The sequence below is a fragment of the Chiroxiphia lanceolata genome, chromosome 5 (assembly GCF_009829145.1).
Source record: "Chiroxiphia lanceolata isolate bChiLan1 chromosome 5, bChiLan1.pri, whole genome shotgun sequence".
Lineage (NCBI taxonomy): Eukaryota > Metazoa > Chordata > Aves > Passeriformes > Pipridae > Chiroxiphia > Chiroxiphia lanceolata.
The window spans coordinates 31240316-31258745 of NC_045641.1; the positions used below are offsets into that span (position 1 = coordinate 31240316).

At 39.5% G+C, this 18430-nt stretch overlaps 1 protein-coding gene across 3 annotated transcripts; it reads right to left on the reverse strand.

Moving 5' to 3' along the window:
* Window positions 1–1887: 1887 nt before the first annotated feature.
* SLC38A2 (solute carrier family 38 member 2) lies at window positions 1888–17628 on the reverse strand. 3 transcript variants are annotated; one of them, XM_032687754.1, is made up of 16 exons: window positions 17351–17628; window positions 16567–16731; window positions 16215–16296; window positions 15975–16090; window positions 13726–13799; window positions 13538–13630; window positions 13262–13343; window positions 10262–10344; window positions 9222–9280; window positions 8946–9092; window positions 8096–8175; window positions 7900–8000; window positions 7391–7515; window positions 6525–6669; window positions 6310–6407; window positions 1888–5562 (listed from the first exon to the last, which is right to left on the reverse strand). In XM_032687754.1, exons 2-16 carry the CDS (start codon window positions 16683–16685, stop codon window positions 5464–5466), a joined length of 1503 nt encoding a protein of 500 aa, XP_032543645.1. In that variant the 5' UTR covers window positions 16686–16731; window positions 17351–17628; the 3' UTR covers window positions 1888–5463. The 3 variants fall into 3 exon arrangements, with proteins under 3 accessions (XP_032543645.1, XP_032543644.1, XP_032543646.1); XM_032687753.1 differs by having other exon boundaries at window positions 6310–6669; window positions 17351–17603; XM_032687755.1 differs by lacking the exons at window positions 16567–16731; window positions 17351–17628 and adding an exon at window positions 16426–16444.
* Window positions 17629–18430: the final 802 nt, after the last annotated feature.

Genomic DNA, 18430 nt, shown 5'->3' on the forward strand with positions numbered 1-18430 from the left:
AGGTGGTGTCTAGACTGTCACACTCAAGAGACTAAAAGCAGAAAGGCCAAGAAAGGCAGTGCTGGGCACATCTGCACTGGAGATGGGATGGCACATCCACATTCCTTGAAGGACAGGATTGGAGGCTTCCTCATGGCATCTTGGTTTCTTCTGGCACTGAAATGTGGGCATACAGTGGCCATGCTCTGCTCTGTTTTTCCAGAAAGGGAACCTGGGCACACAGACTGAATGGGAGCTGTGCTGCCCTGCAAACAGAGATATGAGCTAAGCCACAGGGGACCTTAGGGCACAACCTGATACAATCCAGCTGCTGCATGAACACTTGAGGGTCAGGTGCCTAGGCATGACCTTGGGACAGGACAGACTTGGCAAAGCCTGGGTTGAGGAAAGGAAAATTTCCAGGGAATCAGAAATAAAGATGCCACCTGTTACCTGCATAGACCTCAAAAGATTCACAAATCTCAGCATTGTGATTAAAGTCTAAGTGACAACCATCTTCTGAAGCAAAGACCTCATGGCAGGTAGAGACGTTCGAAGCACAGGATTTTAGACTGTCACAATGAAATTTCGGTTTCTTTTTTTAAATCACTGCACTATCTCATTCACCTCACACGATGAGACAGCTCTTGAGAGAAATAAGTGTGTAGAAAACACTGTTTCTCATGTTATTTAAGTTGATGGAAATGCCTGATTGCATAGAGGTGGGCTTAATTGTTCAGCTAGTCAAGCAGCGTTCTAGGGAAAGGGCTTCTTTGCTGCTATGAAGTTCCTTTGTGATGGTGGGCAACTTAAGAGAATGAGCCTTTCCAGACTTGATCACCCTTTCCAAATGGCTAACTTGATGCTTAGGGTTCTTGTTTCAAGAATGATGATCACGCCAAACCTGTTTAAAGTTATGGTTCAGATGGTTGTAAGCAAATGTTGAAATACAAAATAAGCAAGTCCACATTAAATTGTGGACTCAAATACATGACTGCTTCACAGCACTACCTCTTCATGCTCCAGGTCCCCAGAGCTGTATACTGATTAACACTTTCTTACAGGCTTGCAACATTGTGCAAATGAATAATTTGTGTTTCTCAAAGAAGACATTAAAATGAGAACTAGGGAGAAATGAGGACATTCATCCCCTGTCAGGACTTTGCACAAATACATAAACACCGTGAACAGAAAGCATCATAGAAAATAATGAACAGCTATGAAGTGAGGATTCCAGGAAAAAATACTATGCTATCATGTAATTAATACAACCTTAATTGAGGCATTTCCTAATTTCAGGGTACTTAACTATACCTCTTTAATATTCCTTTCCTGTACTGTTTTGCTGCATACAAGACATTGTTACAACTCCAGTGTCTCTCACACCTGATTCTTAATATTTGGGACAGGTATTCATGATAGAGATTTTTTGAGAATTAAGAAGAGATACACCGCATTTAGTCTGTATCCAGTTTCTAAAATGGAAGTGAAACAGACACGCCAGTTTTGAAAATTTTACCTAAGCAGTTATTCTTCTCTTGGAGATTCAAATCAAGGAAAGTGGCATAGGATTTCAGCAAATCATTTTTTACACTTACACAAGATCTAACACATTTGAGTCTTGTCTCCAGCTATGCCTGTTCTAAAAAAAAAAAAAAATAAAAAAAAAAATGACAGAATGCAGGTTCCTTGCAGAATTTAATCTCCTGTTTTAATGCCCAGTCTCGTTCTGTTTACTCTTTTAGTGTCATAAATCGTAGATGTAATTGTACATTTTTTCTTTCCGGCCTGTTTTCCTAAAGAGTGCTCAGTAAGTTAAATATGCATGAAATTAAAGGTACATTTTTAATATCATCTTTAAAGAAAATCCTCCAAATGCCTTCCCCCAAGAAAACACCACACCATTACTTAGGATTATCTATTTATTTATTTCAGTTAAAACAAACATACAATGTTTCATTGAAACTGTGTTGTTGGCCAACAGTCTAGCCAACAACTGCAGCTGTACTGCTGGCCTCTACCAATACGGTGGGTATTTACATATGTACACAGATGTACCACAGGATGCCCGAATTTGGCAGCCTAACAAACAGGTTAGATCGCAAAGGTTGTTAACTTGCTGCATTCAGGAAATCGTAACATCCATGGTAAATCTCAGAGGAAAAGTATACATGAACCTGAACAATGCTTTCTATGGACCCAAGTGATTCCTGTGTTTATTGCAACATATACATTTGTAGTAAATACAGTCTTAGTGTTTTATTACACACCTTCGGTGTAACACACTTCTTCCATTTCTGTAAGCATTATACTGTTGTAAAAGGCTCTTTGCTTTGACAGTTGTTATACAGATGTACAACATGAACAACTTGAAATGATGTTACAATCAGTAATGAGAGAGAAATATATACATAAATCCTGGATTCCAAACCTACATTATATACATTATACTTACAGTATATACACACATACAATTTAATTTATGTACATAGACTATCATAAATATTGAAAAATAGGTTTAGTTTTAATGGATTAATGTTTTATAAATAACATGTTACATTTATGACTGAAATATCATGGAAGACAGTAATGTCTAACTGAGGTGACAAAACAGTGGTTTAATACTGAAGCTGCTCTTTTAGGTGGTTTGTAATGTATGTAACTTTAAACAGACAGGTTTGGAAAAAATAATTAAAAAAATCATATGTTGGAAATCAACCCAGCCAAGTGGAACTCAACTGTTGCAGGTGGAGAGTCAGTTATCAAATAATATGACACACAATGTATAATCTGGAAATTGCTACATTCCGAAAATTAATGACATGTACAATATCTTATGAGGTGTCATCACAAAAATCTTCCTCCTTTCTGGTTGTTGAGAAGGACTTTGTAGTAACTTCTCATGTACAACTCCTTCCTTTTCTATGGTTACTATGAGAAAGGAGGCTATTTCTCACTTTCTCTCCTCCTTTTTGAATGCTAGCAAGGGAAACACTTCATCCCTTATGTGCTACAAATTGCTCAAAGGCAGACAACATTTTAATCCTCTTCCACCTTTGCACATTTGTGGAGGAAGAAGAAAAGCTGCCACAGTACTGAGGAGGCATGTGCTCAGCACTTCTGTGGAGATCAGGTAACACGGGATAGTTAGCCATGGATGTACAGTACCTGAGGCAGAGAAGTACCTAAGGAGTGTTAGTCAGTGCTGACTCCAGGATTGTTAATTGCCAGTTGAGTACCACCAAACTAATAATACAAATAACACATGAGAAATCTAACTTCTCATTATAGTTTTACACTATAGACTTAAGTGACCAGTACTTACAGTCATGCAGAAGTATCAATACAAAATATCTGCAGTTGTTTTTCATAGATTTTAAATGGCTGGGCAGAGATTAACATTATTTGCCAAACACTATTGTTTAGGTTTGTTTGATTAATTCTATAAGAGCAAAAAAGTCTCAGGCACTGTTTAATCAATGGATTACAGGCCCTTAGTTATTCCCTCTGACACAAAGACTGAGCAGACCTTTGTAAAGAATTTTTTAAAACATTGTGTCAGATGAAGATAGTTGACCACATTGCCATGATTATTTCATTAATAATCTCTCTCTAGGCTTTTGTACCCAATATTGCTGTGTTTGAGAACCTCTTATAAGCCAAGTACGCTGTTATACAAGTGTTATCTCTCTTCAACCTGGGATAAGAATGGAAGAGTAAACATGCACTAGAAACAAAATAGCTCATCACAACCATACAGCACCTGTTTCGTCAGCTAAGGCTCATAAGAAACCTATCTATCTCTGAAGCAAACAAGTATGAGATGACTATCCGGCCTATGAGGTTATCTTTAATACTACTATACAGTATAAATTGGAAGAGGAATCCCAGTTATGTGTGTGAAGAGAGTTTGTACCAAGCATGAAATATTGGTGCAGTTATTTTGTGGATTTGACTCAGAAACAGAATAATCAAGTAATTCAAAATCCAATAATGGATGAGAAATTTGAGAAATACTGTACAGTTTTTGAATATTATACAAGTAGTAGACTAATTTAGGACCTTTTTGTTTTCCTACAGAGTGTTTCAAGATATACTGGACAGAAAAAACCCTAACGGACATTTCTACAACTGAAAATGGACCTTATTAATAAAGGGAATTTGAGGAGGGAGTTTTGTATTAATGGCATCCTATGCTCCAGTGCCATTCAGTTTATATCTACAATAGGAAAACCAAAACAAAACAAAAAAGCAAAAATCCCAAACCCTGTTTTACTCAATTGCACTACTGAGTACCTCAAGAAGGGAAATGCCAATGCCATCTTTACAATTTTAGATTACCTAAGCTTTTCTCAAATGTACCCATTTCTAAACGGTGGGGTTTTTTAAAGCTTGAAAATTCGGGTTTCCACACCATTTTTGGGTAATAAGGTAAATGTAGTTACTTAAGTAAGCTGATAAATGATTTTCAGGATTATTTTCACTCTAATTTGAACTAGGTGAATTTCATGGGAAGCATTTATTATCAGAGAGTTTTGACCTGTTTTGGTCGAAACAGGTCAGAAGCATTTTAAAAACAAAATTTCTTCTTATTATGCCTCTACAGAATCATAAAATATATTGAATTGCAAGAGACCCATCAGGATCACTGTGTCCAACTCCTTGCCCTGCACAGGACAGCCCAAGAATCACACCATGTGTCCAACAGCATTGTCCTAACGCTTCTTGAACTCTGTCAGGCTTAGTGCTCTGACCACTTCCCTGGGGAGCCTGTTCCAGTGCTCAACCACCTTCTGGGTGCAAAACCTTTTCCTGATATCCAACCTAAACTTCCCCTGACTCAGCTTCATGCTGTATCCTTGAGTCCTGTCATTGGTCATGAGAGTGAAGAGATCGAGAAAGTCAAACTAAATTTAATAATTTAATTTAGGACACTGATTAAATATTCTTAATGAGCTTTTCTATGTTATTCTTTCCTTCTTTTTAGAAAAGTGTTTCTTACAGTCAAAATAGTGCTTTTGAGGTCCATAAGAATTTTTGGTACAAAAAATAAGTGTTTCTCTCTCTCTCTCTCTCTCTCTCTCTCATTGGTTATTTAAACACTTTGCTTTAAATTAAAGAGTTCTTTCTCACATCAAATGGTTCCATTAGGCACATTCAAGTAAAATAACAAAATATCCAAGTAACAATGACGAAAGCCAAACATGGCTTGATAAAAGTCTACAGAGAGTTCTGTCCATTCTCTGGAATGGAATAAAGTTGTCACTTCTGTCAGCCAGACACTCACATAGTTTGATGTTAATATCCACTTCCATCATGCAGAAGAGTTTCTTAAAGACAGAGTTCAGATATTCTACAGTCAGAAGAACCATCAACAAAGAATCTGCCTTTCAAAGGAAGCTGAATAGCTCATTTTTGTTCTCAGGAGGTATCTGAGTGAACACTGGCATTTGAAGTGGAGTGCTAGAGATTAAACCAGGGCAGTTAATGGCCATCAGATGTAACATTCTGGGTCCAGTCTAGAACAATCAGTGTCATACACCCAGTCATCACAATTATTCCACTTAGAAAGAAGAATAAAGCCTGAAAAAAAGAAAACATAAAAGAAGTACTTCAGATTCTGCTATGATACTGTTGGTTAAACCATGATATAGCCTACTATCAAGTCACGCCTATACATAACAAAAATGCCATTGCTTATGAAGGACAAAGAGACAAGAGATCAAGTCAATGATAAGGAGCTAACTTTCTCACACTTGGGGTCCTTTTTCAAATCAAAAAGTACTTTTTTTTCAATACAGCAGACCTCACCCTGAACTAAGGAAAGTTAATGTAGCTGCTGATACCAACCGGGCCATGCCACTGTGCTGACTTAACCCAGTATGTCTAAGATTTGATTCTGAGTCTGTATGTCTACGATCAGTAAGAGCATCAAGAACAGTCAGGATAAACCAAAAAGAGGTCAGCTTTTATGGGTTAAATGACATACATAAGTCTTAAAAGACTATTCAAAGATTGTTAAGCCTTTTCTAGTATAGCTTTTAAGGGTATTCTGTTGAAATCTGGTTCTTATCAGCAACGGAATGACCCAACTATTGTTGAGACTGGAGGCCAAGGGCTGAGAGAAGTCACTGAAGTGAACTGAGCCTTGTGATGGCCAGCCCCTCAGCTTCTTAATTCCTATGCAGCTTCCACATTTTAAATTAACATTAAACACCAATTTACTGACTACCTTCAACAGGACTTTGAAATTCTTATATCATGAAGCAGAAAATCACTTTTTTCTCTGAATTAGTAAACAAGTGTAATTACATATCTGTCTATACATACCCCAATCTTTTGCACTGATTTCATTGGTTCCTTCTTCACTAATTTGATATAGAAGGCAGAAGGAAGTATAAAGATCAGCATGGCAGCTGCAGAAGCACCTGCATAGAAAAAGCACAGAAAGAAATATTCATAAACAGGTAAGCCTACTTTAATTACATAGAAACTGCCTTTTCTAAAATGTGAAAGACTGCTTGAACTGACAAGGGAATGCTTACCAATGAATCCAAAGATGTCTCGAATAGTAGGGACAAAGATAACAAGCACATTGGTAAATGCCAGAAGAGCAATTGTAATGGAACAGTGACGCCACCATTTGAACTCCTTCCCTGCCCACAACAGCTGCGTAATGGAACTGCGGATCTTTTGAAGGGGGAGAAAAAAAAAAGACAGTTTACTCTTTAGTGTGGAAGACAGTGATTGTCACCTGAGTTAGACCTTCCTTCTGAAAGTATTTTAATGTTATTTTCCTGAACACTTCATATTTTAATAGAACTCAAAATATGAAAGAATTTTTTTTTTAGATATTTACTTCCTGCACTTGAGAGGTGGCTCTGTGTTTCTCAGTTTTTTTCCTCTTTTCAGTGATTTAGATTTTCAAAGCGCAGTCAGTAATGGAAAAAAAACAACAACCAAGGAAAAACAACTGTCTTGAACAAAAATAAATTCCAGGGAATTTTGTAACTTCTATGGATGCTGCTCAACAGTACACACCTAAATGGTCCAATTGGGTCTACAATGTATGTACAAAAACACGTTGACTTTTGTAAGCTGATAACACAACAGTGTAAGCACTCTATATAAAGGGCCAGTCTGTTTCATTTTCCCACTTGATTTAATCATACCAGGAAAACAATATAACTGAATGTATTTGTACCTGCTGCTTCGTAAATGTTGCATATTTATTTAAATTAACAGCATAGCTATATTTCACCAAGCTTATTGGAATGAATTTCTGTTTTCAGTTAAGAGAAAAACTCTCTAAACTAATAAACAGGAGTTCCCAAATCAGTCAATGACTGCAGGAGTACAGGTGATGAAAATAAAAACTGGTAGTAAGACATAAAAAAAAAAAATTACTTACCGGGAAAATAACTACAGGTACAGTGAGGGTTACAGCCATAAGAACAGCGAGACGCACAATAAGAAGGAGAACATCAGCACCCAGATAAGCAGAGTAGGTGTGAAGCAGTTCTGGTTCGACTTTTCCTATAAAGAAAATAGTATTTTAATTAGATGTAGTTGATATACTTTTCAAACAACTGCTTCTGCTCTAAATTCTAAGCAAATTTTACAGTCACATCAACATGAACTGAAAGCCTTAAGAGCTCCTGTAAGCATGTCTCCATTTTACACAGGGAAGACTTGGAGGCATGGAATCTGTTTTAATCCAATTTTAATCCTGTGTCTTGGACCAAAGTCTACCACTGATCTCCTTTTGGGTGTGCCCTTACAGAAGCACTAAAAACACCCCCAACAAACAGTGTATACTTAGAACCCATAGTAAATGCTTTCTTGTTCTATCTTTAAAATAATACTGTGGTTTTGCAGAACATAAGTAATTTAACAAAAAGCAGAGTAGGCAATATTCACCATAAAATGTCAGGTATCCAAAGAGAGCAGCCAATAAATACATGAGGAACATGGCAAAAAAAGATACATAGGATACATTCATCATTCTTTTACGGCTTCGGCTGTAAGGAAAAGAAACATTGTTAGTTGTGAGAACATACTGTTTCATACTACTTTGTTTGTTTAGTGGAATTATAGATATATCTCTAACATTTACCTTTTCAGTTCTTCATAAATAGGAAGAATTGCAGGATGGCAGACAAAAGAAAATGTTAGGATTGGGACAGCATAGACAGTCTGAAAAAAAAGTATATTTTGTAAGTATCTCAACAGGCACTAAAAAATTAAGTTTAGAAATAATCATCTGTAGATTCTTCAGTTTTGACTTAGGCATTAGTTTATTTTTTGAAGAAGACTAGCTATTCTTTACACCAGAAACTTTAAAATAAATTAAAACAAGTTTATGTTTTCTTAAACCCAGACCCTGAGGACCAAATCATCTCAAATGTCACTGAAGTCCATGCTGATCTGAATGTATCTGCATTCAAAATTATGTTCTGCAAGTAACAGGCTTAAGCCACTACAGCCTGATCTTGGTATTAGGTATTACACATACTTCTCCATGTGTGGACATTCACCACTGCAATTGGGAGCATTCATGACTCAAGAATTTGTGACTGGGAACAAGTCTATCCCAAACCCTGGCAAACACTTCCTATTTGCATGCTTTTACAATTTTATTTCCTTCATCTTCTTCTGCACTCAACTTTTTAAAATGCTTCACTAGCTTACTCGACCAAGGTTGAGAAATGCCATGCTGAAGAATGAAAGATGTATTTTTTGCCACTCAAACAGGCACATCAAGCTCTGCTAATTTCTCTGTATTTGGAATGTAGAAACACCCAGTCCACATGAGGTAAACAGTGCCCAAGTCTACTGGAACAGAAAGCCTTAACACATCCCAAGTTTAGAACTGGGCAAATACTTGAAAGTAAAATGACCTAATTTATCTGCTATGTATTTAGTCTCAGTTATTTTCAACAGAGCATTTGATTTCAGTCAGTTACCTGTGAATTGAAGATGAAATATTTTGGCTTGCACATATCATTTGTTATGTTTTCATTTACCAAAGGTGCCAGTGTTCCATTTAATAATGTCGCATTCATAATGTCACTGTCCATAGGACAAGGAATCTGAAACATCTTCCAAATTACCTAGAAATAAAGACATGCATTTATTATTACTTTGACTAATGCAAGATGTGAAAATTTTCAGAAACTGTGTTTAATTTCACTTTGAAACACAGTTTTACAAGCACTGGATCTCAACAAGATTATACTTACAACAATCAGAAAGAAGACCATGCAAAGTAAGGAAAAGCCGCTGGTATAGCCCAAATACCCTGTGACCAAGAAAGATAAAAAAAAAAAATCTAAGGTACAATAAACAGAAACACCATTCAAAGTCAAAACATCATGACAAAATATATTCTATCAGTGATAGTTTTAGATTGTGATTTTCTTAGTGTTACACACAGAACTACTAATATTCATTGATTTTCTGCTAATCTCAACCCACATTTGAAAATTCTGAAAGACATATTAGGGTCTGTACATACAGTGAGTCTGTAGTATTAAACTTTTTAACTTATAAGAAAAAAAATGTGAACTAAAAAAACCCACAGCAACAACTATATGAATTGTTTATTGTATAAGAAGAATGATTATACAGTTAATTCTTATAGCATGTGCTAGTAGATAACTTAGCCTTTTCCCTTCTGTTTTCATTGATTTACTTAATTTCCAGAAATAGTCACTTGATAAATAAATTTGAGACACTTGATTATTAAGGTTCTACTACAAGACTCTCTGTACAAATAAGTATGTTAACTGAATTATTCACATATATCACTGAATTACAGCCATTTCAGAGAAAGCATCTGGTATGAATAGTCTGCTAATGCTTGGGATCCAAAATGAAAAGACACTGCAAAGACAATTTAACTGCCCAGGGTCATCTCTATTCTTTGGAGACTCTTATAGGACAGCTAATAACATTATTTTATTATTTCACTATTGACCAAAAGAGGTCAAACTTTGTAATAAGAACAGAAGATTACTGTTGACCTTGTTCTAAAGCCACCTATCTACTGTTCTTTCATTTTCCAAAAACGCATCTGTAATTTAGGATACTTGTATTGATTAATTTTTTTCTTTTATTCAAGTAGACTGATAGCAATTACCTATACACTAATTAGTCCCAAGAAACGAGTTTGGAAACAGTTGTTACTTCACATAGCACGAAGACTCAAACATTCTATCAATCCACTTCCCCACAGTATTTTCAATGTTTTTTTAAATTTTGATTGCACTCTCCTGCTTACCTAAATTTTTCAGTAAGGACAGGGGAAGAATGAGGATGACAGACACCAGCAGCACTAAATAGTCACCGTTGAGATACCATTCTCTGTAGAAAAAAAAAAATATTTTTAAGTAATCAAGTATTTAAAAATTACATTTTCAGTTTAGTCTTCACTCATCTTCTATAACATATGGCTCCTTAAAAATATGCACTACCTGATGTCACAAAGGATTAGTGTTCAATTTCTTTTATGGGCCTAATGTTCTACAATAGCTTCTTATCTCACCCCAAACCTGCATTGTGCCTTTCCTTTAGTGTCCTTTTATAAAAACAATATGTATCTGGAAGTCAGAAGACAGAAAGTTAAGTGACTAGTTAGAAAAAAAGTCAACTGGCATCAATCATGGAAAACCCGGTAATTTTCTTAAGTGTTGTCTCTCAACTCTCCAGATGTATTAGAATATTGCAGAGCCCCAACAGGGTTTCCACTTTAAATGGAAATAAAATTCTGTTGGGTGCACTGCGGGAGTTAAAGAAAAACATATGAGGGCTGAAGGTAAGGTAGTAGCTCAAGCCCACTGGCTGAGAAAACTCCAACAAGCACTGGGAGTCTCTTGGAGGCACATTTAGTCCCTTTCAGTAGGGAAAGCATGGTAAGAACCTCAGAATTTTTTTCCTTCAGAACATTTTTGCCACTTATTCCATAAGCAGCAGCAGCTATTTTTTTGACAAAACATTTTGGGGCATTAGGAGATTAACATATTTTTTGAAACACAGAAAAACAAAGTTCTACAGGGTCATCCTATGCGCTTTAAGCAATTAAAGTAACATTAAGCATTTATTCCCAAATATTAATATTTTACATCCTGTTATGGTGCCATCTAACAGTATTTATTTTAAAATGCAATGTATACTATTGAGTTAAAAGAAAAATTATTTAATTGGAAATTTGTATATGCAAACATAATTGCTGAGATATAACTTTTTACATGGTAGTGGAAATATGAAATAATTAACTGACTTGCTCTGGATTTATGATGTAAATGCAAAACCAATTTGGTCATCTCTTTACTCAGTTTTATCTGGGATAACTAGATGTAGAAAGGACTATTTTAGAAACTTCCAATGTATAGGACATTAACATCATACACTTTTTTTTAAATGTAGTAGTCTTGTGGTAAATTTAAAAGAAATCACAGCACAGAGACTTTGCATTTGATACAGTCATAAGAATGTGTACTGTTATTGTGCATACCTCATAAAGAGGCTATCAGGACTTTCAGATCAAGGACTTCAAAGATTTTCTGTGTTAAAGAGAAAGAATGGGATTGTGCAACTTTAAATACAGCTAAGTATTTTAAAAGTTGCTAAACAAATTTTAATAATGGAGCTAGTATCTATGATATTGTCTCAGAATTCAGATCTTTTACAGTAAGCATTATTTTGGGACATTTAAACAGGTAAGTGCTTACATTTTAGGCACCAGGCTGCCAGAGTGGAATCCATGCCAATGGTAGCCACCCAGACTCCCCTAAGCAATGCATGGAGAGAGTCAGTTAAACGGGGTTCACAATTGCCAGAGCACTGAGAAAATATTTACTTTGAATCTGTGTACAGCTACCTAGTGCCAGCCAACAAGAAAACATTTAAAATATAGATCTTGATTTCTTAATTTTCTCTGCCAGATTTGCAAAGCAGCAGCTGTATCCAGTGAGATTCACAGCCTTTAACTTTCCTTCTTGAACAATTTGGAATTCTTTACTGAAGATGGGACAGTTAAAAATATTTGCCTCCAAGCCCCCTTCTAAGTACTGGTTACTCCAGGGACTTTCTTAAGAATTAAAAAATAAGGACTTGAATTCAGCCAAAGGAGAGAAATGAATCCTCCCAGTAAAGAATTTGTAAGTATAACACTACTAAGTAGATGGGGTAGGTGCAGCATTCGAGTACATTTAAAAAAAAAAAAAAAAAAAAGATGGCTAGCATTGTTATAACAGTATCTATCAGCAAACTGTATGAACACCACCAAATGGCTTGAACACCCCTTGGGGAACACAGGCAGAAAAATGCCTACCTTCTGAACTCAGGCTTAGGTGTAAGTTGGAGTCTTGAGCTGCTCAGCCCTCTCAAGACTGGGACACTTCAGGACAAGGCACAGAAGTACAACTCTGAAGAGTGAGATTTATAGCACTTAACTCTATCCATCTGAACTCAGGCATCTTGTTTTTACACACCTTCTCAATACAGAGTGATATGATTAACTGTTCTGTGGAGATGCCCAAAACACGTGTCTAAGACAGGTGTGCTGAACTGACCACTACAGGGGATCACCCTTCTCCACTGATTATACAATGACCAGAGTAATGATGAGCTCAAAATCTAACTTTCAGAGGGTATGGTTAGATAAAACTAACCTTATCTGAGGCACTTATATGTAAAGCCAAGGATGAAAGCCACTCTGGAGTCAAGGTGTCTCCAGGGCTAGATGGCAAGGCATCCACCAGTTTAGTCTTGGGCACGGAAACTCTGGTTTAGGTCCCAGATTTAGTCCCCCTATCTTTTTGAGAACTTTTTTGTTGCTTAAGACATTCATTGCAAACTGCACCTTAATCTTATATTTAAACACTTCCCACAATATTAACACTAGAAAACCAAATTAATCAGACCAAACCAGTTAGATGCAGTAAGAAAAAAAACAACAAAACAAAAAAGCCAACCATAACCACATTTATCTTTCCTTAGAGTATGTACTGACTGGTACATACATTAACACTTACCTGATATTCTTTAGAGAATAGCTTTCTGTAATATGATGCGATACCTGTATTTTTCTACCCTTTTCCCAGGTCAGGCTGGATCTAAATGAAGTGAAGCACTCAGGGGAAGGGAAAACTTACTGTATCTCTGTCTGAGTAAGAAGCTACCCTACGGTGTACCGAACGTGGTCTTCATATAAAAATATACACAGTCTCCGTATTTGTTTCTCCTAATAGTTTCTCTGATGAGGAGTTCTAACACCTACCCTGTGGTCTCTTCGATGTTCATAAATGTCTTGATGACCAATGGTAACTCATATTTCACTATGAAGAGGTAGCTTGACATAGCTGTAGGTGAATAACATCATAGATCATTACAAATATAGAATATGCCACACGATGCAAGAATCACATAACATGTTTCATAACTTCACTTGAACACAAGCGGTTAATGAACACATGTTGCGTGAAAGTAAGTCTCCAAGAATAAGTAGGGAACAATTACTATTGACAGTACAGACATTTTAAGATCTTGTCCTCACCTCCAATGTTCTGCATTGTAATTGATCCAGAAGCAGCAAGTTTTCCTGCCATACCAAAAGCCTTCATTCCCAACTGTTCATACAATAAAGATCCTAAAAGAAAACAGAATATTCCATTGGAAGGGTGTGTTTCACCAAGATACCATATGAAACAAATACCATGCCTGTAATATAGTAATTTGCCATACCTCCTTCATTGGCAGTCTTTAAAAGAAGATGCACTGAATACAAAGAAAATATTGAGACAAACAGCAGGAGTATCCTGGGGAGAGAAAAACATGCAAATTTGTAATAGACATAAATGACTTATTGTAGTCCTATTAAATAAGATGTATCAAACATAAGTATTATTCATATTAAAATATTACCTCGGAAAAAAATGTAAATTCTAAGGTCAGCTAAAAGCATTTTGAAAACCTAATTAATGCTTCATTTAGAAAGGATTTTATACTAAATTGCATTTCAGAGGCATACAAAGAAATTCTAGTGCAAGATTAAACAACGCTTCTATTTAGTGTAAAGTGGCATTAACATCGCCAAGCTGTCAGGCTATTAAAATTGGCTACATTTGATATAAATAACAAAGTATCAATGGGAATGGTGGTTGGGGGGGTTGTATCCTTATAAGACACTGTATTTCTCCTGTCCTCCTATCCTTGTTCAACAGTGTGTCATGCACCCATTGAATACAGTTGTGACTAACTGCAAGTGAAGATTATCTCTTGTTCTTAAAAGAAATCAGCTTTTCAGCTTAAACCTATTTTTTAATGTCTTTTTTAATTTAAAGATGAAACTGCAAAAGCTTTAAAGAATTGACTGAAAATTCAGACACATTGAGAGCTGTGTTTTCAAATGGAAATATGTATCTATGTCACTAAAAAAAAAAATTAAAAATTCTTTCCTCAAAAGTTAACTCTTCAGGTGTGCTCACATGGGAATTGCTAGTGGCTTGTTTATCTTTCCCACGGCACGTGTGAATCACCTAAAATGCAGATCTCTCAACAATTCTGTCCCTCAACAAATGCACCTTCTGGAGTGGCACGCTAGGGGGGACTTCTCAGCTGCTGAAGAACACAGTGGAAAATTACAATACATTCAAAAAACCCCCTGGTCCTTCTTATATCAGTACAAGCATTCTGCTTTACAAGAAACCTAAGAATCAACATATCTGCTTAAAAATGGCAAGCTGTATTTAGCGCTCCCAGAATACCCTTTACATTTCCTTTTGTGACATTGGTGAAATTAGTAAATGCAGCACAAAGAACCAGAAACCAGATTTGAGAAAAACTTCACAGATCTGTACAGGGGATTCAGGAAACTTGTCTTACGGTGCTAATTCAAGACCAACACATGCACACAAATAGACCTATTTCTGACAGGTAGAGGTTAACTAGGATTTTACTCAGCCATCAACTAGGAACAGCACAGCTGAGATGTGCTGTTACTTTATGTTACTTTAACGTACTTTTACATTACTTTAAAACAGCAGAGATCCTGGACCCCTCAATCCTCAACTAGAATGGCTGCCTACAGTGTTGACAAGATCAGTCAGCAAATTCATCTTAAAGCTCACTCTGTTTCTGGCTTCCAGACCATACTATTTATTTATTTAGTGCTGACACAAGTGACAAGTCACAGCACTGACACAAGTGATTCCACAGTCTTCGAAGAATTTACCGCCTTAATCAACTGCATCTGGATCTGAATCTATAACCTAGTTATTAAAGCATGCCTGTAATGCCCTCACTGTCATCACAAATCCTCAGTATCATCAGTGATTAACTGCTTTCCTGCCTCAGGACTATGGAAACTATACTAATTTTAAAAGGTAACAAGGTAGTTTGTCTTTGAAACAGCCCTAATGTAATTTCCAACTACATTACTACAGTCTGTCTTACACCTGAAAGCTTTTGCCAATGTAGATGTATCAATAAAGATATGATGGTTATTCCACATTCCTCCCTGGCAGGCAGACAGCAATTTTTTGGTGTAACTGAAACCAGTTCCCTGAATTGAGTAAAAGCATAGCAATAAAAAGGATTTCTTTATTGGTGTAAGTACACTGTAAGTCTGTAGGCACAATGATATCGTCTGAGAAGAAGGATATTACATCCCTGACTGGAACTTGGATAACAGAACTTTCAAGGGAATTCTATCAGTTTTTCATGAAAAAACTACAACTAGGTAAAGTACTGTAAAATATTTCTGTGGGTTGCAGAACTTGGAATGAAGCTGTTTAATGTTTGCAAATCCTTCTGAATGTATCACAGTCTTTAAATTTAAAACAAGTCATAAATCCTAAAATGCAATTCTGCACCTATGGAAACAACTGGATGTTTTCTACAGCTCATATTCTTACACCAAGTATTTTTCCACTAGGAATTACACAGCAAAAAGATTTTTTTTTTTTTGTTTTGATGAACCAAAAGATACTTACACAAAAAGAGCAATTCCAGTGTTAGCCATGGCAAAAGAAAGACCAAGGATGCCACTACCCACAATAGCATTGCTCAGATTAAATACTGACATTCCAAAGGAAGTAGTACCCGGATGCTGAGAAAAGGGAGACATGTAATAATTAACAGAAAGTCATTACTCATCCCAGAATTAAAACAAATATAATTTTGGCAATACATTTCTGTTTATTTATTTGAAACGTCATTGCTTATATACTTACATACTGAGTTTCATATTTCTTCTTTCCAAGATTGGAGTCGAGCAAGAAATTTTGATTTTCTGGATCAATATCTGCATAGTGGCTGCAAAACAACATTGCATCGTTAGTGACTGTCACGGGTAACTGGCATATTCACTTCTCATTCAACACTTCCAATACATTTCAAAGGAAACGAGCAAACTGACGAACAGCCCCGAAAGAACCGCCCCACCTGCCGCTCTGTCAGCGCACGGAGCGTCGCGCCCGTCTCCGCCCGCAGTCATTCCCGTGTTTCCGTGTGCCGACGAACACGGGGCACCACCGGGTGCCCGCCTCGGTGCCGCCCGTGGCCGGTGGCGCGGAGCCCGCTCACCTCTTCATGGCGGCCGGCTTGGTGGGGTACGGGTAGCTGAAGTCGTTGCTGTTGGAGCTGTAGCTGGAGCTGTCCTCGTCGGGGGAGATGTTGAACTTGCCCATCTCGGCGCTGCTCATGCTGGCGGGGCCGCTCTTTTGTCCTTGCCGGCGGGACTCGCCGCGCCTGCGGAGGGGGCGGGAGGCGACGTCAGTGCCGCAGCGGGCGCGCGCCCGTCACGTGGCCGCGCGGCCCCCGCCCGCCGCCGAGTGGAAAAGTACCAGGCGCGCGGGGCGGGGGGCGCGCGGACAAAGGTGAGAGCGCGCGGGGCGGGGGCGGCGCGGCCGGACCGCGCTGGGACCGGCCCGGGCAGCGGCACCGCCGCGCTGCGCTGTCCTCCTTCCCTCCCCGGCACCCCCCCGCCTCCCCGCCCCGATAGCGGAGAGCAGACTGATGCAACACCGACGGGTGATTGTCACATAGGCTGCCGGAGCCTCCCGCCCTGCGGCTGTCCCTGTGTTTACCTCCCTCCTCCCCGCGGCGACACCGCGCATCCCGGCGTTTTCAATGGAAAAACGCAAATCGATCGCGGGACTGCGTCGCGCCGCAGTCGCTCTGCGGGTTTGCCACCTTTCCGGGATGCAGCGGCAGCGCGTCCCTACACTCGTCCCGGCGGAGCCCGGCGGGGTCTTGGCGACAAGCCGGGGCGCTGCCGCCGTACAAGGCGCGAAGGACGAGCCGCGCTCCGTCTGGAAAGCCACCCCGTTCCTCCTGGCGGCCCGGTAACAGCCGGCCCCTGCCGTACCTTCTGCGCAAGAGCTTGAAAGCGAGTTTTTTCTCCCGAAGCCTCGAAATAAGCAGATGCTCCTCTCTCTGCTGCTGCTTCTTGCAAGGGAAAAAAGCCCTTAACTATAAAACGTCAGCGAAAAGAAACCCCTAAATAAACAAAGGTAGAAAAAAATCACGTAAAAAACCCCAGCGGTATCAAAGGGAAAGAAAATATTGCGTCCGTGGGGCTCCGACGTCTCTCACGATCTGACGGCCCCCTCGGGGCGCCGCCGCTCTTCACGCAGGAATGTGGGCGCGTCATCCGAGGGGCGCGGCGTCCGCCCGCCGCCGCACCGCCCCCGCCCTGCCCGACTGACCCCCTGCCGCCTCCCGGGCAGGGGCTGGGGGGGCATCCGTGCCGGGGCGGGCGCCTCCGACTGAGGGGTGGGAGGCGGTCGCCGGTGTGTGCCTGGCGGGGGTCGGAACAGGGTCGTAGCACATATGAGCCGCGCAGCTCTCCCGTGTTTACACTGGGGGCACTGCTTTACACGGCGGAGACAGGACGCTGCGGTGCTTGTCAAGAGCGCCCTGCCTGAGAGGTGCTTCTACCGGCCCGGTGCAGCATCCGCAGCGTTACTGCAGCACCGGGTGGGTACCGGCTTCACCCAGGGCTGCCTCTCCGTTTCCACCCCGAGCCTGCCTCTGGCGCGCTGCCGAGCTCCGGCGCTGGCGTTTCCCAGTGGCTGGGTGCGTGGCAGGAGACGAGGTGCTACCGACCCCTCATAGTTCCTCGCTGCAGTCACTCCCTATTTTTAACACATGAGCAAGCAGCGGTGCATGTGCAAGCCTAGACCCCGGTGGCAGCCGACAGGCTTCCCGAACGTTTCCTCCGGGAATGACAGCCTCCCCCTGGTGATGCGATTTACGATATACCCCACTGTAGGGAACAGAGGAGGTAAAAACATCCTGCTTCCTCTTCCTCAGGTAACCGCTCCAGAAAACTTGGAGGGCTTTGCTACTTGGTCCTCCGTGGAAGTGGGCGGCGGCTCTTTACTGTCCGCCCCAGCCTCTCACACACACGCTGCAAGGCCATAGCCCCGGAGGAGTCTCGACGCGG

Excerpts from the sequence above, each read along its gene's own strand:
- SLC38A2 (XM_032687753.1), bottom strand. The coding sequence starts at position 16,685 with ATGAGCAGCGCCGAGATGGGCAAGTTCAACATCTCCCCCGACGAGGAC. Across the intron at positions 8,001-8,095 it reads ATTTATGAAGAACTGAAAAG|CCGAAGCCGTAAAAGAATGA; the intron begins GTAAATGTTAGA and ends TTTTCCTTACAG. Across the intron at positions 6,670-7,390 it reads TACCTGTAGTTATTTTCCCG|ATCCGCAGTTCCATTACGCA; the intron begins GTAAGTAATTTT and ends CCCCTTCAAAAG.